This window comes from Mus caroli, chromosome 14 (assembly GCF_900094665.2).
Source record: "Mus caroli chromosome 14, CAROLI_EIJ_v1.1, whole genome shotgun sequence".
NCBI classification, from domain to species: Eukaryota; Metazoa; Chordata; class Mammalia; order Rodentia; family Muridae; genus Mus; species Mus caroli.
Window position 1 is genome coordinate 48,251,138 of NC_034583.1, and position 22,083 is coordinate 48,273,220.

A 22,083-nucleotide genomic window follows, 5' to 3' on the forward strand; every position below is an offset into this window, starting at 1 on the left:
CTAGCTATCCCGGTGCTGGTCAGACCGGAAGAGGCTTGTGGCCCTACTCAGGCCGGTTTCTGCTTCCCCAACTAATGCAGTCTCAGTTCCCACGTGATTGGACTGGAGCAGAAGCTGTGTTCCACTCACCAGAAGTCTCAAGTTCCTGTGGCGGGTGTCGTGGGTAGCTGGCGGGTGTCAGCCGACCCTGCACTCTAGCTACCCCGGGTGGTGGTCCGCAGAGGATGATCTTAAACCTGCATAGACTTTATGGAGCAGGTTAGAGGTAACACCCAGATTGTACACCCACTCAGATATCAAGGTGAGATTTGGAGGGGACCAGCCTTTGGGGTGAAAAAAACTGATGAGTTTTATATGAAAGAAAAAGAAAACAACAATTGAAAATAAACAAACTACAAAACAATAAGAAAACAACAACAACAACAACAACAACAAAGGGCCTTCCCTGGTCTCACAGACAGAAGGCTCAGCTGCTCTCCCTGAACACTTCATATCTTAAAAACCAGTACCACCTGGATGATTCTCACCGATTACCACGTCTTGCTACAGCAGGAGGTGCAATCTTGGCAATCTCTAGAACACAGCTTCTTAGTTCTCTCAGATAACTCTTGACAGAAGTTTTCACATCAGTGATGGTGGCATCTTTGTAATACCCTCTAATTTCTGTGCTTTATTTAACCAGCATCAATTGTCCCACTAACCTCTTCTATTCCTGATTTGAAAGCTAGAGCCACATTGAAGGGGAAATTCCTAGTTTCTTTGCAAAGTTAGTTATTTACAAGGATGCTTTCTTTATGTACGGAGGTGAAAGGATGTCTCCTGAGGGAGACATAGGTGAAAGGATGTTTTGCTGAAGCAGACACAGGTGAAAGGATGTTTGATATAGAAAACATGTGAAAGGACCTGTGATGTCCCTGTATAAAATGACCATACAAGCATTAGGGGGTTGAGTACTGAGCACTGGTTTGCTTTCCTCTGAATCACTATTTATCCCTAAGTAAACACAATATTGGTTTGCCTTCCCTAGGGAATTGCGTTATTATTACATGTGGTAAAACTACCATTGAGAAACCCTCATCCAAGAAATGCTACCTAGACTCTTGGATCAGATTCTGCTTTGTGGGCTCTCCTCAGGCCAGTTGGCATGTCTGTCAGTTCCTTCCTGACTGATTGTAGCTTCTGGTGTGTGCCTTGTGTGTCTGAGTAGAGAAGGGACTGAAGCTGCTGGTTCCTATGTGATATCTGCCTGCCTAGAGGACTGGTCTGCAACAACTGTATCCTATTTGTGGTTCGCTATGGGACTGCACTGCTGATAAAGAAGCCTGAGCTTGCCTTCCAAAAATTCTTGATGAACAAGTCCACTTCCCCCATATCCTAATAACTTTTCTCTTCAAGTACATTTGTGGGATTGCAGGTTAGAGTCAAAATTGAACCCATTTTAATAATAGGTTTGCAATATACTTGATGCCTGAATTGTATTTGGCCAAAGCTGCAGAATTCTACTGCTTGGTACACTGGGACATGGTAACCCATGTCTATTCCATCTTTACCCGCTTCTGTGTTCCGTGATTTCATTCATTGCCTATGCTTGGCTCTCCTGGAACTTAATCTGTAGACTACCTTAAATTCAGCGATACACAGGGCTCTTTTCCAGAGTCTTGGGATTAAAGGTGTGCACCACCACGCCTGCACTTAAACTTTTTTTCACCTAGAGCTTGGAATAGGGCAGGCTCATCATGAACTAAAAGATCTGCATGCCTTTGCCCCACAAATATTTTTTTTAATCTTAGCATTATGATTGCTGTTTTTCCTTATGGTCCTGAGCACTGTAAACCAAAGAACAAAGTCTATTCTTTTAAATACTTTTTAAAGACTTCATTTGCCATTGCAAATAATCTCAGTCTTTTCACCTAAGCCTCAGGCAGACTCTTGAGACAAGGTCATAAAGCAGCCATATTTTCCACTAAATATCAGAAAACCATTCTCTAGGCCACATACTAACATTCTTCACCTCTAAAACAAACCCCTTGAGCCCTGTACCCACAGTTCAGTTTACACTCAGCATCCATGTCCCTGCTAGAATTACACATCCAGCTCCACTTAAGGCCTTCCAGGGCTTTCCTGATCTAAAGTCCCCAAATCCACATTCCTTTAAAACAAAATGGATTCAGGTCTATCACAGGGGTTTTTTAATCCTGTTACCAACTCCTGCCTGACATTGGGTTCCTATTGTTCTAAAGAGACTCCTTGACCAACAACTCTTAGGAAAGACAACATTTAATTGGGAATGTCATAGGGGTTCTGAAGTTCAGCCCCATATCATCAACTGAGCAATCAGGGCAGCATGTAGGGAGACATGGTGCTGCAGTGCCTGAGAATCCTATGCCTTCATCTAGACGAGGAAGCCAGGACACCTAAGAAGGTATTTATTTAGTAAATGTGTTTATGTCTGGGCCTTACTTTAGATCCCAGGACATGAGAGAGGGAGATATAGGCAGTGTACAGACCGGTGTATCAGACACCAGAGTTTGGTCTTAAGTCTAGTGAATTGAAGAATGCACAGGCCGGCAGTGGTGGCACACACCTTTAATCCCAGCACTTGGGAGGCAGAGGCAGGATGATTTCTGATTTCAAGTCCAGCCTGGTCTACAGAGTGAGTTCCAGGACAGGCAGGGCTATACAGAGAAACCCTGTCTTGGAAAAGAAAAAGAAGAATGCCCAGCACTAGGTAAATAAACTCTGTCTCATACAATGAACTTAAGTTAATTGGCCTAGTTGGCACTTCGTTTCTTTGGTCATTTTCAGTGGAGACTGGGGTCTTGCTATATAGCCTAGGAGATCCTGCTCATGAGCTTGGTTCTTCCCTCAGGATGGGAGGTGAGATTAAAGGCCCCAGGTTGACAATTGAGCCACCCTAAACATACAGGTTGGGTGGGTCAGATTCACTTAAACTGAAGAGCTTTATAAAGGACCACATTTGCACAGGATTCTCAGACTTGCGATAGTCGAGGGAAGTAAGCAGAGCTCTCTGTGCACCCCAGAGTCTTGTGAACACCAGGACACAGTGGACCCTAGTTTCCTCACTGTGTTCAGGAAAGGAAGCTCAGGAGAGAAAATGCAGGTGAGTTGGGGGCAATTATATTCACTCCTATTTTCTGTAGGACAACTGGGATATTTGTGCCTGGATATATACCTAAGTATTGTTAGCTAACTCAAATTTGAACCCATGTCTGTAAATTGCAGAGATACACCAACTAGATTTATTCTGTCCTTGGGTTTCTAGGTTATAGCCCACAACCGACCATGTAGCCAAGAATGATGCTACGTTTCTGGGAATCCCCGTTCCTCTTAGGAGTGAATGGCGTTATGGCCACATGTCAGACTACCATGTTGTGTGACCTAGGATGGAAAATGGAGTTTCACACAGTTTTCTGATATCTTATTGTTTCTGAAGCACTGCTGGTGTTGAGTAGATTTTGAAAGGGAATTTTCCCCCCCGCAGAAAATGGTGACACCGTCAATAAGACAAAAAGACCACCAACAGATTGTGAAACGATCTTTACCTATCCTAAATCAGATAGGGGACTAATATCCAATTTATATAAAGAACTCAAGANGGTGGACTCCAGAAAATCNAATAACCCCATTAAAATATGGGGCTAAGAACTGAACAAAGAATTCTCACCTGAGGAATACCGAATGGCCATATCCAGGGATCCATCCCATAATCAGCTTCCAAAGACTGACACCATTGCATACACTAGCAAGATTTTGCTGAAAGGACCCAGATATAGCTGTCTCTTGTGAGACTANGCCGGGGCCTAGCAAACACAGAAGTGGATGCTCACAGTCAGCTATTGGATGGATCACAGGGCCCCCAATGGAGGAGCTAGAGAAAGTACCCAAGGAGCTAAAGGGATCTGCAACCCTATAGGTGGAACAACAATATGAATTAACCAGTACCCCAGAGCTATTGACTCTAGCTACATATGTATCAAAAGATGGCCTAGTCGGCCATCACTGGAAAGAGAGAACCAATGGACTTGAAAACTTTATATGCCCCAGTACAGGGGAATGCCAGGGCCAAAAAGTGGGAGTGGGTGGGTAAGGGAGTGGGGGGGGGGGAGTGTATTGAGGATTTTTTGGATAGCATTGGAAATGTAAATGAGGATAATACCTAATAAAAAAAATTAATTCTAAGAAAAAAAAAAAGAAAATGGTAAGAATGTGAATGGGAGAGGGTTGAGTGGCTGTGGTCTTCTCAAAGGAGAGGTGCCAAGGGCTCCTGCCTTGGTCACTCTCGATTCTCTTTGGATTAACTTCACAGGCCAGCTTTCCCATTAGAGGAGAATGGACCAGCATCTGTGAATGAGGAAGGAAGGGTCCATTGTTTTAGCTTATGCAACAGGAGGCTGCTACCTGAGTCCATTCACAGCTGGGGAACAGGGATTCCAGTAGCTTGCAACCTGTTTTAATTTAATATTTATTTTTTTCTTTTCTGCACAGAGAGAAGACAACCAGGTCCAAAGTGTGAGAAATGACCAAGAAGCCAATAGGCTAAGGATGCTGAGGCAGGAAGGCCAAAGTTCCACAGGTATTTAGAGTGAAATCCCTGCTCATCTATTGTCTTGCTCTTTGACTTGGAATAGATGAAAGAGCCCCGACTTGGACTTCTGTGGCAAGGATAGACTGGAACTCAGTAGTGCCTGATTTATGCCCTTGTCCCAGAAGGCTCTGCATGTCTCCCTGTTGTGGATGTGGTTATGAATCTGTGCATGCCCAACATTCCCTGGTAGCACNAATGCTGTGGATCCCATTGTATTCTGGGACCAAACCTTCCCTAAATCTGCAGACACCTATGCTTTCCCAATGAGTGTACTTCTTACTGTGAAGAGCAGGGTAGGTGCTGTAACAGGGCTGGTAAGACTGTGTTCATAACCTCTTGATAAGTGAGGGAAGACATTGTTGGCCAATCAGTGTGCAGAGAAAGCCCCTAAGCAAAGTTGACATGGTCGTGTGTGTTACCTTTGATATCCTCACCACATCCCTCTTTGCCTCGAAGGTCCTTGTGATAGCCCGTGGATTGAAGATGAAATCAAGATCATGCTGGAAGAGTGGGCGAGGGTTGAATATGAACTCGGAGACACAGGCAATATGATGGATGAGAAGGCCGAGTCCCTTAGCAGGCACCTCTCTAATCGGGGTCTGAGGAAGAGCAAGAATAGCTGCCTTGATGTGATGGTGAAGATGAAGCACCTGCACACACAACTTTGTAAAGAGAGGCCCCGGGCTGGCCCCTTGTATTCTCCTCATCGTTTGATCCTATATGGCATCTTGGGCCACCCTACATCCCAGAGAGGCTATGTTCAAGGTGAGTCTCTTCTGCATAGACACTTGTGCTACTGTAAGTGGTGGCATCAGATGGCCTGGCCTTCTTGAGGTCAGAGCTGAACAGACTATGGAGTGAGCCCCATTCCCAGAGGGCTGTGTTGCTGCACACAGGACAAATTCTGGCCTCCAATGTCTAACTCCCTCTGTCACCTCAAGGCAATGGAATTTGGACTTGTTCATAGTTGACTCTGACCCAGTGGACAGGCAATTACTTAGAGAGACTCAGGGAGAGTAAGGGTGCCATGTTTATGCACTCTGTCTCTCTTTCTTCTGTACTCAGGTGCTCTGTTTGATTGGTCTGGTTACCCCATGCCTTCGTGGAGCACTCAACCTCCAATGCTGATGCCATCTCCAGTATACCAGCCTTGGGATTATGGCATGTCTGCATCTTCTGGACAGCTTCCTGGGAACCCATTACCGATAATGTCCAGTCAGGATTCCCAGTTTCCCAGATCGTTCGCCTGGAATGCCACCTATCCATTGCCAGTTAAAAAACATGTAATTCCTGCCTCTATCCCTGGAGATACCAACCTTCAGCTGCTGAGGTCACCTCCTGATGACAACTCTAGTCCTCAGTGAAGACATGTGGGGACTTTTCTTTTCCTCTAAAAACCCCTTAGAATAAAACAGCACTGTATGAATACTCGATTTCTCTATCTTATTGTAAAGGAAATATGAATTCAAATAAATTATTGAGACATAACTCTTCTTATGTTTAAATCTTTTAACTTTATTAGAGTACATAAGTATAGAGGGGAGGGGATATGGTAGTTCATGGTGAGGTTCATTTTGTGGGTACCTGATACCCGTTGTCTACCCTCCACTTTCCTAAGACTCCTGACCCTGAGGCTGCAACTCTCTCTACTTCCCAGACAGCAGCTCAGCAGCTCCTTCATTCTCTTGCCCTCATGATGGAGGATTTCTGGTCAGTGATTAGGTTCAAAATTGAGTTGTACATGGGTGGTAGATGCAATATCAATTGAAAGAATATAATAACTTTTTTAAATATTTAAGTTTCAGATGCTAAAAAAAATGTTTGTAAATGAACATAGACACCAACTCCAGTTTGTATCCCATATACAGGTGGAAGAGGGATTGTTATCTTAGGTCTAATCATTTCCTGGTTATTCACATGTGTGTTTGTGTGTGTGTGTGTGTGTGTGTGTGTGTGTGTGTGTGTGTGTGTGTATGCTATAGGTCTACAAGAAGCCCAAAAAAGAAAGAAGCTTTACATTGCCTGCATGGTATCATCCACCCTAGATAATGCAGGCACTAACTTGCGTTAGAGTAGGGATTGTCTGTTTTGGGGGCATGATGAGTTTTGTGTTGATGAAGCTCCCAAAGGTGTCACCTAAGGCTTGTTCGTGAGCCAAGTAGACTCAAAGCACCACATTCTTCTCCCTGGCCCCTTGTTCAAACACCTGATTCTATGGGCAATACCTAGCTATTGCATAATGCTAAAATATGCAGTCCAACTGATAAAGTCCTCATATTCTATAGCACTCTCAAAAATTGAAAGACCATAATTTGAACATATAGTTTAATGTTCATTCAATGACTTAAGTGTAGTGTTGTATAAAATCAAAATCATAACGTACATCATTTACATCCAACATCACAGGATAGATATTCCTACTCCAAAATGTTATAGTGAGTAAATACTGAACCAAAGCAAGATCAAAATTCACCTGTGCAAACTCCAAACTCTTTATCTCCATGTCTGTTTTCAATGTTCTCTTTATATCTGCAACTCCTTTCATCTTTCTTGACTGCAACCCTCATATTTCTCATTGAATGATCCCAGTCGTTGTTACCAGCTTTCCTGAGCTGGTTATCTATGGCTCTGGCCTCTCTAACATCCTGGAGTCTCCAAGGTAACCTAAAGTTGCAGCTTCTTGATCCAATGTCTGTGATCCACACATGATCATCTGGGCTCCTCCAAAGGGCTTGGGTCACTTCTTCATCCCTGCACTATGTAGTAGTCTAGGCTTTGGTTGATGACACTCCTTTGCTGCTGTTCTTTTTGGTCATGCCATTGTATTGGCACGTCTAATGGTTTGGAGTCTTTTACCCATCCATGCTTCACCAATATCCATTCTCTCATAGGCTCCTTCATGGTGCCTAATCTCTAATTCTTTGCATGACGTCTTTAGTCCTATATTATTAACTGCAATTAAGGATGCATCCTTTCAAATGGCCTTTTCTAGGCTCTCAACATCATGGCAACTCCACATTCCCATCTAACTTGGACATATGGGAACACCTAGAGCCTGACCTATCAACCAAGAGCTTACATGCCATGTTCTGAGGCCTCAGGAACATAATTAGCATATGGCAGCCTTGTCAATTCTCAGTAGGTGAGGATGATCCTAATTCTGTTATATATCAGGATATAGGTAAATCCGAGGGTGTTCTCCCTCTCCGACATGAAGGAAAAGCAGGTATATGGAGACATTCTCTGCGGAGGGTTTTGGAGTGGGCAGCCTTTGGAATAGAACTAATGAATTTTAAATAAAAAAAGAATAAAACAATTAAAAGTAATCAAACCACAAAACAATAACAACCTCAACAAAGGGCCTTTCTGAGTGCCAAGGTTCAGCTGTTCTCCATGACCCCTTTATATCTTAAAAACCAGTGCCACCTGCATGGTTCTCATACATTTCCACCTCCAGCTACAGCATGAGGTACAATCTTGGCAATCTCTGAAACACAGCTTCTTAGTGCTCTCAGATAACACTTCCCAGAAGATTTCATCTCAGTATTGGTGGTCTCTTTGTAATAACCACTAATTTCTATGCTCCAGTTAACCTGCATCAACTGTCCCACTAGCCCCCTTTATTCCTTACTCTAAAGCTAGAGTCACATTCATTTGGAAACTCCTATTTTCTTTGCAAAGTTAGTTATTTAAAATGGTGTTTCGTTGGGGCACAGAGTTTGTTGTAACACCAAATCACTAATACTAGGTACATTTCACTGTTGTGTACAGACAGTTTTCTTCTGTGTTCCTTGCCCCACACAGCCAGAAGCTTCCATCCTCCCTCCAGCCCTTGCCAAGCATGATACACAGATAGATTTTTTTTCTGATATTCATCCTCCTTCAGTGCTCAGGCCTCCTTCCCCATCCCCTAGTGTTAGAATGGCACTATCCATAAAACTCCCACTTAATGTGGATATTCTGATGAGACAGTGCAAGACATCCTCCCTGCCTTTGTGTCTCCAACACTCTTCCTGATAAACAACAAAATTCTCCAGTTGCCTTTCCTTGAGACCTTAGAGAAATAAGTTCAAGGGAAATCCGAGTTCAGGTCACAGATATTTACAACTGGCTATAAAATTAGTCCCTGAACAGATACCCATTAACCCCCCTCCTGCTTCAGTACAATTTCACCAAATGATTATAGCCCTCTATTCCCCGTTTCTGTGAACATTCATGGGATTCCTAGCTATACTGTATATAAATAAACCCAGTGTTTTCTGGACTCATAGTTGCTTGCCAGCATTCATGCAGTGAGTGGCAGGCAGGTGATCTGAGTTTGACTTTGAAACAATAAAAGACTCTTTTGCAAGTTGCAGTGGACTTCGAAATTCTTGGGCTCCTCTGGGTTTCCCATGGATGCAGGGCACAGCATTTGGGGGCTCGTCCGGGATTCCCCAGTGGGCCTCTGGAATTGGGAGTCCAGAGTATCTATGCTGGCAAGTGAGTGTGGGTGAATGTCAGCATTTCTTTATTGTATGTTGTCAGTGATGAGATGCTAGGCTAAGGCTTGAGAGAGTCTTACATTTGGTGTGTTGGCCGGGAATCTGACTCCTTGTGGGAACACATTGGAGTGGTGAATTGGAGATCTCGAGCTTTTACTTAGGTTCCTGTTTGTCTTGCTGTTTATCAAAGTCTGAATCTGTAAGTCTGTTTGAACTTTTGCTTGGAAGCGTGGGGAGACTTGGAGAGCCTATGGTTTCTGGTGTGGTCAAGTGTGATTGGCAGATGTATGTTCCTTATCATTGTGACCTGGGGGAAGGGTGGACTTAAGGACATTGCAGGCCCCCCTGGAGAGCTAGGAAGACTCTGCTCCTTCTGGAGATGGAAAGACAACATCGGTGGTTGCTAAATCCACTCCAGTAGTGACAAGCGCTACAGGCCCCGAAAACCTGGGTGCTGTTCTGAGGCGAAGAGTTCATGGAAACTTAGTCTCCTGGAACCATGGCATACTATATAAAGAATGCTCCAATGTCCTTGCTTTAGTTGGTAAACGGATCTGTGTGCTTTCCCTTAATATTGCTTTATTACAAGTGCTCCTAAGGATTGATATTTTGACATATAGCTAAGCTAGATTCTAGGCAGTCCTTGATCTGACCTTGGGCATGGATAGCTAAGTCACTGCCCTACACAGAAATTTACCATTATCTAGGAAGAAGGAAGTTTGTGACCTAAAGAGGAACCAGAGTAGATACTTAGAACTATAGGTAGCTGAGTTACACCCATACACAAACAAGTATTTACAATGGCCTAGGGGGAAGGTGGGCTATACAATAGACTAGAGTAGGAACTATGGCAAGGGCATGAAGCCCTTGCCCCTGGCTTCTAAGATTAAGTGGACCTTAGGTGGAGCTGTTTTTTATCCCAGTTGTTAACATTGAGTTTTACCCCAGTTGGTTCCTGCCAGTTCTTCCATGTTTGTATTCCTTTGTTTTGTGTAAGAATCCAGTAATCTCTTTGTACCTTGCCAGTGTGTCACCCAACTTCCCTATTTTCTTCTGTATAAAAAGTTTGATGCTTGATTTGCCAAATTACATTCAGATCCACACTCCCTTGTACCGAGTCTGTCTGTCAATTCCCACTGACTCCTTGCCCACCTGCACCAGAGACTCATTCCACGAAGACAAGGGACCAAGAGGGTCTGTGGCAGGTGGTAGCCGAGTCTTGCTATAACCTGGTTTATCTGGCTCCTGCCATGGAGGGGGCAAACTGTGTGTTGATTGTCTTTCTCTGTGTTATTGGACCTGGATGCCCACCCGTGGCAAGGTCGAGCTGTCTGTGTAGTGACTGTTTTTCCTGTTTTTATTGGTATCTCTTTCTATGTTCTTGGACTTAGACTGACATACATTTTATTTTGGACATTGGACAGACTGAAAAACAAATTAGTCACTCTCTGCTTCTCCTCATGACCCACTCGTGGGGACTTTTGACTTGTAGGTGATCATAGCAGTAGAGGAGAGAGTCTTTTGGCCAAGATCCTTCAGACACACAGATCAAAGGCCCCAGAAGAATCTAGTAGAGTATCCCCTCCTCCCTCATAGATAAAAGCCTTTCTTTCCCAAGACCCACCTCACAGGTTATGGCTATCAGGAAGAAAGAAGTGTGGGTGCAGAGATCTGGACCTGAGAAACGTCTGATCCTCCAAAACTCTTCAACAGCAGACCTGTTACTCCAAGACCCTCTTCCTCCAATCTTCCTACCCTTGCTCCCATGGTCCCACCAGTGCCAGTACCGGTTCCAGGACCCTCAGCCCATAAGAAACTGGGGTCTTTGCAACCCCCTTTGAGGGAGGGAGGAGCGGGAAGAGACCTGAGAGCCACCCTTCTCCCCTGATAACATGTTGGCTCCCTTACTGAAGGAATATGGGTCTCTGGAAAAGTGCAATAAGGCTATGCAATATTGTCCCTTCTCTTTGGCTGACTTCTACAACTGAAAGGCCAAAGCCCACCACTGCCCCCTTTTTCCAAAGGGCCAGTTAATCTCTTTGAGACTGTTTTATTTATAATGCAGGAAGCCAGAAGCTGAAAAAATACCCCCACAGACACAGGGACACAATCAATTGACCAGGCTGTCATGGAAAGTGGGCTCTCCCTGACTAGACTTGACTGGCACTTTAATATGGCAAAAGGTAAGGGGCACCTAAATGTTTACAACCAGACTCCACTGGAAGGTCTCAGGGGGGCTACATGACGACCCACAAATTTGACTAAGGTATGTGAGGTTAAACAAGGTATGTGAGCTGTCCATGGCCTTTCTAGAGCACCATTATACACCCTATGTCCCTAGTAGCAAAGAGCATAAATCTACTGTGACAATGGCTTTTATAGACAGCTAGTAGAGATATCAGGAAAAAGCACAGAGGTTAGAAAGACAGGATAAGTTGTAGAGGTATTTAGTGCAGTTTGCTGAGAAAGTCTACCATAACAGGGGGACAGAGGAGAAAAAGGAGCAGATATAGAGAAAGAAGGAAACATGACAGGGAAGAAATCTACAGAGTCCTGACTCTCAGTCCTGGTGTCTGTGCGCCAATAATCTGATGTTGAGGGAGGCCCAGGACAGATTCAGGACCCACAACACCAGGTTCCTAGAACAAGGGATCCTGTGGAAGTACCAATGGGTTTGGAATACTCCCCTCCTGACATGTGAAGAAACCTGGGACCCAAGACTAAGTAGGACTGTCTAGAGGGAACTAAATGCCTGTTGGAGGAGATGGGAGGAGATACAGAGCCTCAGCCAAGAAAGCCCAAATCTGTCAGAGAAAAGTAAGTTATCTGGGCTACCTGTTGAAGGACAGCCAGCTCTGGCTCTCTAACACTCACTGGAAAAGGACCATCCTACACATCCCTCCTCTGCAGATCCCCAAGCAGGTATGGGAATTCTTGGGCACAGCCATGTTCTGCCAGCTATGGATTCCAGGGTTTGCAGAATTGGCTTCCCCCTGTACCTCCCTGACTAAATACGGACAGCCCTTCCATTGGGAGTAAAGAAGAGCAACAGGCTTTTGATGCGATTAAGCAGGCTTTACTGGAGGTCCCTGCTCTAGGACTGCCAGATGCCAGCAGATCTTTCCATATTTATGTAGCAGAAAACAGGGGGATAGCCAAGGGAGTGCTCACTCAGCTGCTGGGCCCCTGAAAGCAACCAGTTTTCGCTATCTGTCAAAAACATTAGAACCTGTTGCTTCTGGGTGACCTGCTTGTCTACAAATTGTGGTGGCAGTGTCGGTTTTAGTTAAAGATGCTGATAAATTAACTCTGGGGCAAAATCTGACAGTGACAGCTCCAAATGCTTTGGAGAGGATTGTTTGTCAGTCCCTGAATCAATGTCTGACCAATGCCCGCATGACTCATTTTTAAACTCTGTTGCTAAACTCAGATCGGGTGACTTTCGTATCACCAATGACCCTCAACTTGGCCACTCTGCTACCCGACCCTGACCTCAATCCACCAGCTCATGATTGCCAGAAGATTCTAGCTGAGGACCAGGGATGGTGAAAGTATCTGTCGGATAAGGTGCTCCCCGATGCTGAGGTGACCTGGTTCACTGATGGCAGCAGCTACCTGGTAGAGGGACAGCGCAAGGTGGGGCCCACCATTGTGGAAAGGTGCCAAGTGGTCTGGGCAGAACCACATCCTCCAGGGATGCTAGTCTAAAAGGCAGAGCTGATAGCTCTGACCAAAGTCTTGGACCTGGGGTCAGGCAAAAAGATCAACATCTACACAGATAGCAGGTATGCCTTTGCCACAGCCCACGTACACAAGGCTATATACCAAGAGAGAGGACTGCTCACATCAGAGGAAGAAAAAAATAAACAAGCAGGAAATCTTGGACCTGATGAAGCCAGCAACTGTGAGTATCATTCATTGCCCAAGACATCAGAAGAGAAGAGACTCAGTGTCCTGGGGCAATAACCAAGCAGATCAAGTGGCTCAAGAAGTGGCTATGCAGGAGACTGTCCTAGTTATGGTCCTGCGAAAAACACCTGCTGGGAAATGGGACTGGACTAAGGCATGGCTTTGCTTAAAATATATAGAAGAAGAAAGGACTCAGATTGCTAGCCACCCTACCAACTATTACCAAGAGAAGGTAGGACAATGTTACACACAAGAAGGGAGAACTATATTCCCCAGAAAGCAGGCAAAAGACTTACAGGCCAAATGCACAGATGCACTCATTTAAGGGTTAAAAACTTGTCCAAGCAGTTAAGGGACCTAAAGTAGACCTCAGGTTCTGGGCCAGAGAGATAGTAGAACAGTGTAAGAAATGTCAGCAAGTAAATGCTTATGCAGCCAAGAGTACAGGGCAAAAGACCTGTGGGAGAACAGCCTGGAGTTTATTGGTAGGTCAATTTTACAGAAGTTAAGCCAGGAAGATATGGTTAAAATTCCTTCTAGTGTTTGTATATGTTTTCCCTGGATGGGTTGAGACATTCCTTACCAAGCAGGAAACAGTTACTGCTATGGTGGTAACTAAGAAGATATTAGAAGAAAATTTTTCCAGAGGTTTGGAGTGCCCAAGGTAATTGGGTTGAACAATGGTCCTGATTTTGTCTCTTAAGGTAAGTCAGGGATTGGCAGAGATTTGGGGGACTAATTGGAGGCCCCATTGTTCGTACCATCCCCAGAGCTCAGGGCAGGTAAAGAATATAGAACTCCTACAAGAGACCTTGACTAAATTGACCTTGGAGACTGGCTCGGACTGGTTGGTGCCCCTCCCCTTGGCCCTGAACACCCCCTACCATTTTAGCCTGACCCCTTTTGAGGTCCTGCATGGGACACCCACTCCCTTGACCCTGGCTCTCAATCCCCCCAGAGTGACTTTTCAGGCTGACAAGGATCTTATGACTCAATTGCAAGCTTTCCAGATCAGCCACCTGGAATTGTAGCCTAAACCTAGTGCCCTGTATAATGCAGGTACCCCAGAGGTGCACACAAGTACCAAGTTGGAGATTGGGTATATGTTAAAAGACATTGTGCAGAACACTTGGAAGCAAAGTGGAGAGGGCCATTCCTGGCGTTACTGACATTTATTTCCTGTCATTTCTTGGTTTTTGTTGTGTTTGGTGTTCTGTTTATCCTTTCTTGCTTAACTTTTTTTTTCAAGAGTAGTTTGCTCTTCCCTGTGGCTGTGAATGGTTTGCTTCTCTCTTCATTCCAAAGAATCCCTTCAATTATCTTTTATAGAGCTGGTTCAGTAGTCATGTGGCCAGGAATCCCATGATCATCACCGAAAGCTTTCTTTTCTCCTTTAATTATGGCTGGTCTATTATTGTTGTTGTTGTCTGCCTCAACTTCCCAAATGCTGAGATTAAAAGCATGAACTATCACATATATCTTTATTTATTTATTTTTAATTGAGTCTTTTGTTGTTTCTGCTGCTGCTATAGCTGCGGCTGCTACTGCTGGTGGTGTGTGCGCATGCAAGCATACCTGTTATTTACAGAGTTCTGTGTGAGGAATTACTTACAGGAGCACGTGCTCCTTACGAGTGCCACAGTGACTCCATTTTGACCAGGATAATTCCCCTCCATGTCTTAGAACAACTTTCTGTGATGAAACTAATAGACCCATCTTGTGCTATGGTTTATGTGGTTATGGTATGATTTGATTCACTCATCCTGTGAGGAAAGAGGATCATCTCCTGTTTGATCCGATCCTATGTTGTATATGTGTACATGTTTGAAAATAGATATTCAAAGAGAGAATGTCAAAAGCCTTTTTATTCATGGCCAGATTTAAGAGACTGGGAGTTCTAGAGAGTTCTAGAAGGAAAGGCTCTTAGGCTGAGTTTACCTAAGTCTGTTATGAAGCACTGAAGAACGTTGAGGCTCAGGGTGCATCATAGGATAGGCTTAGGTTTAAGAGCAGGACAGGTGGAGAGTGCTGTGAAATGCTCTCTTCAGGGCATGCCATGCCATTTTGTAGCAGAATATCAACATACAGAAGCTATACAACTTTATAATAAGAGGATTCTAAGCAAATCATAGGCGCACAGAGAAGCCAACAGTGCAGCGCAGCCCTGAGTATTTGCTTTATAGCAGAATCTGGAATCTTCAAAGTATGTAGACCTTTTACAATTTTGCTTGAAAATAGTATCGGTGATTACAAGTAGACATTACCTGGTGCACAAATATGATAGCTCTACTGAAGCATTAAGAGGATTTCAGATTGAACATCTATGCTCCAAATGCAAGGGCATCCACATTCATTAAAGAAACTTTGCTAAAACTCAAAGCACACATTACACCTCACATAATAATAGTGGGAGACTTTAACACCCCATTCTCATCAATGGATAGATCCTGGAAACAGAAACTAAACAGAGACACAGTGAAACTAACAGAAGTTATGAAACAAATGGATTTAACAGATATCTATAGGACACTTCATCCTAAAAATAAAGGATATATCTTCTTCTCAGCACCTCAGGGTACCTTCTCCAAAACTGACCATCTAATCGGTCACCAAACAGGCCTCAGCAGATACAAAAATGTTGAAATAATCTCATGCACCCTATCAGATCACCATGAACTAAGGCTGATCTTCAAAAACAACATAAATAATAGAAAACCCACAAATACGTGGAAGCTGAACAACAATCTACTCAATGATAACTCGGTCAAGGAAGAAATAAAGAAAGAAATTGAAGACTTTTTAGAATTTAATGAATATGAAGCCACACCATACCCAAACTTATGAGACACAATAAAAGCAGTCCTAAAAGGAAAACTCATAGCTCTGAGTGCCTCCAAAAAGAAGCTGGAGCAAGCATATAGTAGCAGCTTGACAGCACACCTGAAAGCTCTAGAACAAAAGGAAGCAAATTTACCCAAGAGGAGTAGATGGCAGGAAATAATCAAACTCAGGGCTGAAATCAACCAAGTGGAAACAAAAAGAACTATACAAAGAATCAACCAAACCAGGAGCTGGTTCTTTGAGAAAATCAACAAGATAGATAATCCCCTAGCCAGACTAACTAGAGGGCACAGGGACAGTATCCTAATTAACAAAATCAGAAATGAAAAGGGAGATATAACAACAGAATCTGAAGAAATCCAAAAAATCACTAGATCCTAGTACAAAAAGCTTATACTCAACAAAACTGGAAAACCTGGTTGAAATGGACAATTTTCTAGACAGGTACCAAAGTTAAATCAGGGTCAGACTGATGATCTAAACAGTCCCATATCACCTAAAGAAATAGAAACAGTCATTAATAGTCTCCCAACCAAAAAAAGCCCAGGACCAGATGGGTTTAGTGCAGGGTTCTATCAGACCTTCAAAGAGGACCTAATTCCAATACTCCTCACAAACTAATCCACAAAATAGAAACAGAAGGTATTCTACCCAATTCATTCTATGAAGCCACAATTACTCTGATACCTAAACCACACAAAGACTCAACAAAGAAAGAGAACTTCAGACAAATTTCCCTTATGAATATTGATGCAAAAATACTCAATAAAATTCTTACAAACCAAATCCAAGAACACATCAAAATGATCATCTATCATGATCAAGAGGCTTCATCCCAGGGATGCAAGGATGGTTCAATATATGGAAATCGATCAATGTAATCCACTATATAAACAAACTCAAAGAAAAAAACCACATGATCATCTCATTGGATGCTGAGAAAGCATTTGATAATGTCCAACACCCCTTCATGATAAAAGTCTTGGAAAGATCAGGAATTCAAGGCCCATACCTAAACATGATAAAAGCAATCTACTAGCAAACCAGTAGCCAACATCAAACTAAATGGTGAGAAACTGGAATCAATATCACTAAAATCAAGGACTAGACAAGGCTGCCCACTCTCTCCCTACCTATTCAATATAGTACTTGAAGTCCTAGCCAGAGCAATTAGACAACAGAGGAGATCAAAGGAATATAAATTGGAAAAGAAGTCAAAATATCACTATTTGCAGATGGTATGATAGTATATGTAAGTAACCCCAAAAATTCCACCAGAGAGCTCCTAAACCTGGTAAACAGCTTCAGTGAAGTAGCTGGATATAAAATTAACTCAAACAAATCAGTGGCCTTTCTCTACACAAAGGATAAACAGGCTGAGTAAGAAATTAGGGAAACAACATCCTTCAAAATAGTCACAAATAATATAAGATACCTTGGTGCAATTCTAACTAAGGAAGTGAAAGATCTGCATGATAAGAACTTTAAGTCTTTGAAGAAAGAAATCAAAGAAGATCTCAGAAGATGGAAAGATCTCCCATGCTCATGGATTGGCAGGATTAATATAGTAAAAATGGCTATCTTGCTGCAAGCAATCTATAGATTCAATGCAATCCCCATCAAAATTCCAACTCAATTCTTCAGAGTTAGAAACGGCAATTGGCAAATTTATCTGGAATAACAAAAAATCTAGGATAGCAAAAAAACATTCTCAACAATAAAAGAACCTCTGGTGGAATCACCATTCCCAACCTTAAGCTGTACTACAGAGCAATTGTGATAAAAACTGCATGGTACTGGTACAGTGACAGACAGGTAGATCAATGGAACAGAATTGTTACATCGTGGTGCGCACTAGGCTCCGCACCACGATGTACAACGTCCACAAGCAGGACTACTACTCAGCTATTAATAACAATGAGTTTATGAAATTCTTAGACAAATGGATGGATCTGGAGGATATCATCTTGAGTGAGGTAACCCAATAACAGAAGAACACACATGATATGCACTCACTGATAAGTGGATATTAGCCCAGAAGCTCTGAATCCTTCTTAGAAGGGGGAGCAAAATACCAATGGAAGGATTTACAGAGGCAAAGTTCGGAGAAGAGACTAAAGGAACAACCATCCAGAGACTGCCCAACTTGGGGATCCATCCCATAAACAACCACCAAACCCAGACACTATGGCAGATGCCAACAAGAGCCTGCTGACAGGAGCCTGATATAACTATCTCCTGAGGGCCTTTGTCAGTGCCTGGCAAATACAGAAGTGGATGCTCACAGTCATCCATAGGACATAGCACAGGGTCCCCAATGAAGGAGCTAGAGAAAGGACCCAAGGAGCTGAAGGGGTCTGAAGGCCCATAGGAGGAACATCAATATGAATTAACCAGTACCCCCAGAGCTCCTTGGAACTAAACCACAATCAAAGAAAACACATGGTGGGACATGTGGCTCTAGCTGTATATGTAGATGAGGGTGGCCTAGTCAGTCATCATGGGAGGAGAGGCCCTAGGTCCTGTGAAGGTTCTATGCCCCAGTATAGAGGAATGCCAGGACTGGGAATGGGAGTGGGTGGGCTGGGGAGCAGGGGGAGCAGAGAGGGGATAGGGGATTTTTGGAGGGGAAACTAGGAAAGGGGATAACATTTAAAATGTAAATAAAGAAAATATCTAATATTTTTTTTTTTAAAAAAAGAGGATTTTAGTTCAAACAGAAACTTAACTGATAAGATTGTGTTTAAAAGGCCTGACAAAATGAACAGGAAACACAGAATATTAAATATCTATTAGTTTCCTCTGTTCTGTGGTCCTCCAGGATATATCTTATAGAATGCAAAGCTTAAAAACAAAAGAGGCTGGTGTCATTAAAAGTAATACTGTTGATATATTGTTGATAGTGATAACCCTTTCAGACATATGTATGCTTCTAACTATTTCAGATTATTCTTTTAGCTGCACTAGGTAACATGGTACTGGGAGGTGTCCTGCCAAAGCAGGACATCACCCACCTGGTCCTCTGTGTCTTTTCCTCTCTGCTTGTGCCTGAGCTATGCCCTTCAAAAAAAAAATGGTAAAGATAAGTAGGTGCTTCCCTGGCTATCAGAGCCAGGATAGAAGTGATAGGAAATGAAGAAATTCCTTCCTGGGGGAGGTGCCATTTCCAGGAACTATAACTACAGGAAGAAACTTTCTGTTCCTTATTTCCAAATAATAAAACTGTCGTTTTGGAAACCTGCTCAGGGGATCTATTATACAAATATTTTACCCACTAGCAATTTAAACATGGGCCAATCATTGACTTTTTAGAAAATGCTTATTTTCCATTACAATGTAATCCAGGAAGGATGAAAGACATGTTTTGGTACAAACAAACAAACAAACAAACAAATATTTTAAAATCAATTAAGAGTTTTGTAAAGGTAAGAGCAAAGTTGAGATTTACACATGGATATTTTCTAATATTGTACTCTCTAGAAGCAACTCATTCTTTTTAGTGTCATGAAGTCCCCAGCTGGCCCAAAATAGTCTTACTAACATGTTCTCTATAAGGGAAAAAAAGCCCTTTTCTGTATGTCAGAGTAGGCCTGAGTGTAATACAGGTTTTTTTCCGCCTTGGCTTTCTCTCTTGGTGCTGAGACGGTGCACTGAAGCTTGTGCAGGCTTGGCAAGAGCTAACCTTCAAGCCACACTCTCACCCTTCCTCCCTGACTGGAAATGCACAATGCCTGCACACTATATTTAAAGTGTGTTGGACTATCCCAAACTTGTGACTTTTTTTTTTTTCCCGAGACAGGGTTTCTCTGTGTAGCCCTGGCTGTCCTGGAACTCACTCTGTAAACCAGGCTGGCCTGGAACTCAGATCTGTCTGTCCCTGTCCCTGCCCCCCCCCCCGCCCCCACCCCCGTCCCCGCCTCTGCCAAGTTTTGCATCATCACAACCTGGCTAACTTATTGTTCTTCACTGAACACATCTGCCCTCTTATGTCAAGCTATATGGTCTTCGTATTTATCATGGTGAAGACCCATGGATTAATGACAAAAATCAAAAGAAAGACAAAAAGTTTAAGAAAAAGGATTTTATTCAGGAATCTTTGAGTATTAAATAATCATTACACCAGGCATTGGTGGCGCACGCCTTTAATCCCAGCACTTGGGAGGCAGAGGCAGGCAAATTTCTGAGTTCAAGGCCAGTCTGGTCTACAGAGTGAGTTCCAGGACAGCCAGGGCTACACAGAGAAACCCTGTCTTGAAAAACCAGAAAAAAATTATTATTATTACTACTACTGAGCATAGTGGTTTAACTGGGGAAAACCCCTTAACCCAATTAGGTTGCAACACACAAGTTGAGAACCATTAAGATAGAGAGTTCAAGACTAGTCTACGCTACAGACAAGACTCCAAGAACCCAAAGTATTGAGGCAGATGTTGTAGCTCATGCCTGTAATTCCAGCACTGGGAATTTGAAGCAGAATTGTCATGAGGTCCAGGCCAGCCTGAGCTGCAGAGTGAGACCGTGTCCCTAAACCACATATGAGCAACATACACCTCCCCTCGCTATACTTCTCCTACTTATCCAGAGCCAGGATATGCCAGAGATACACACGCCCACCTTTCCTTTCTTTTTCTTTTCTTTTTTTAGATTCGATTTTCTAGACAAAACAAAACACCACCAACAACAAAAACCAAGCAAGCAACCAAACAAACAAACAAACAAAACCTAGCTCAGTAAATTCAAGCTTTTCAGGTGGTGATAAAAGAATGTTGAAAATGTAAGCATGGATTTTGTTCTGTGGCTGTTTCTCTTCACATTTTTGGGTTCAGGGTCAGCTGATGTCAAAGAATCTAAATAAAGAGATATAATAAGTAGCCAGGTGATGATGCCACACCTTTAATTCCAGTGCTCTGGAGGCAGAGGCAGGTGGATCTCTGAATTCAAAGCCAGCCTGGTTTACAGAGTGAATTTCAGGACAGCCAAGGCTACACAGAAAAATCCTGTTTTGAAAAACCAAAAATGAACTAAAACACACACACACACACACACACGATATGTTACACTGTGCAGATTAAATATTATACGTTTAATTAAACATTGTATGTAAGTATGATACTTATATAAGAATATATGCATTTTTAATGTTTAGAAAAAAAAACTTTCCATTAAATCAAGAGAAAAATAGTGTTGGTGAAATCTATTCATTCAATGGCCAGAAAACACCTTTGTAGACTCTTGCCCATAGAGGTGGTTTCTTTTTTTTTTTTTTTAAATTCACTTTACATCCTGTTCACTGTCCCCTCCCAGTCCAGTTACCCCCTCCCACAATCCTCTCCCTCCCCCCTCTTCTTCTCTTCTGAACACGTAGGAGCCCTGCTGGGTATCCCTCACCATTTGTAATAACCAGAAACTGGAAACAACCTAGATTTCTATTTTTATTGCACAAGTACAGAGCGATTACACACTGTTGTAAGGGACAGGAAGCCCCGCCTCCAGGATACCATACTTCAAATAGCAACACCAAGCAAGACAAGTGTTTTCTTCTCATGATCCACATACTGACCCAAGAAGAAGGCTGTGGATAATGTCTTTTGCAAGATACTTCTATAAATCAGTGACTTTTAAGTAGGCCATTCTAAGTAGATATTGCTACCTATAACTGAATAGGCCAGTTAGACTATGGTTAATTGAATAATACCAGCATTTTTGTGAGCAGATTGTGAACAGAGTTCAGTTTGTATGTGGGTTCTTATGTTTGAGAATGTTGCATGTATTATGTACACGTGTGGGGTATCTTCCTCGATTGCTCTCCACCTGTTCAAGGCAGGGTATCCCACTGAACCTGAAGGCAGCCTATGTGGCTAGACTGGCCAGCCAACTCCAGAGACCACCTGTCTCTGCCTCCCCAGCATTAGATTACAGGCACTGCTATCATAGCCCAATTGTTAAAAAAAAAAACGTGAGTGCTGCTCCCCCAGGTCAGGTCCTCATGCTGTCCTCCTGGTCCCCATCTTCAGATGTGAAAGCTAAATACTCCCCTAGAAATCAACTGTGGATATGCACAGGGCTTACATATCGTTACATTTATTTTAGTCCAACTTGCAGAACTCAGAAAAGCATCCGCACCCACCCAAGACTACAAAGAACTCAGGAAGCATCCACAATCACCAGTGACTGCCACAGTCACCAGTGACTGAATACTGGCTCTTTGGTGACTATTAGTGCATTTTTTTTTAATGAGAACCA

The 22,083-nt window shown here is 43.0% G+C and overlaps 1 protein-coding gene across 1 annotated transcript; it reads left to right on the plus strand.

Moving 5' to 3' along the window:
- Nucleotides 1-516: 516 nt before the first annotated feature.
- Nucleotides 517-5,970, plus strand: LOC110309897. Its single transcript, XM_021182636.1, has 4 exons — nucleotides 517-555; nucleotides 4,507-4,594; nucleotides 5,063-5,371; nucleotides 5,672-5,970. Exons 1-4 carry the CDS (start codon nucleotides 517-519, stop codon nucleotides 5,968-5,970), a joined length of 735 nt encoding a protein of 244 aa, XP_021038295.1.
- Nucleotides 5,971-22,083: the final 16,113 nt, after the last annotated feature.

Coding starts and splice junctions, on each gene's coding strand:
- LOC110309897 (XM_021182636.1), top strand. CDS start 517: ATGATTCTCACCGATTACCACGTCTTGCTACAGCAGGAG. Junction 4,595..5,062: donor GGAAGGCCAAAGTTCCACAG/GTATTTAGAGTG, acceptor TTTGCCTCGAAG/GTCCTTGTGATAGCCCGTGG. Junction 5,372..5,671: donor CCAGAGAGGCTATGTTCAAG/GTGAGTCTCTTC, acceptor TTCTGTACTCAG/GTGCTCTGTTTGATTGGTCT.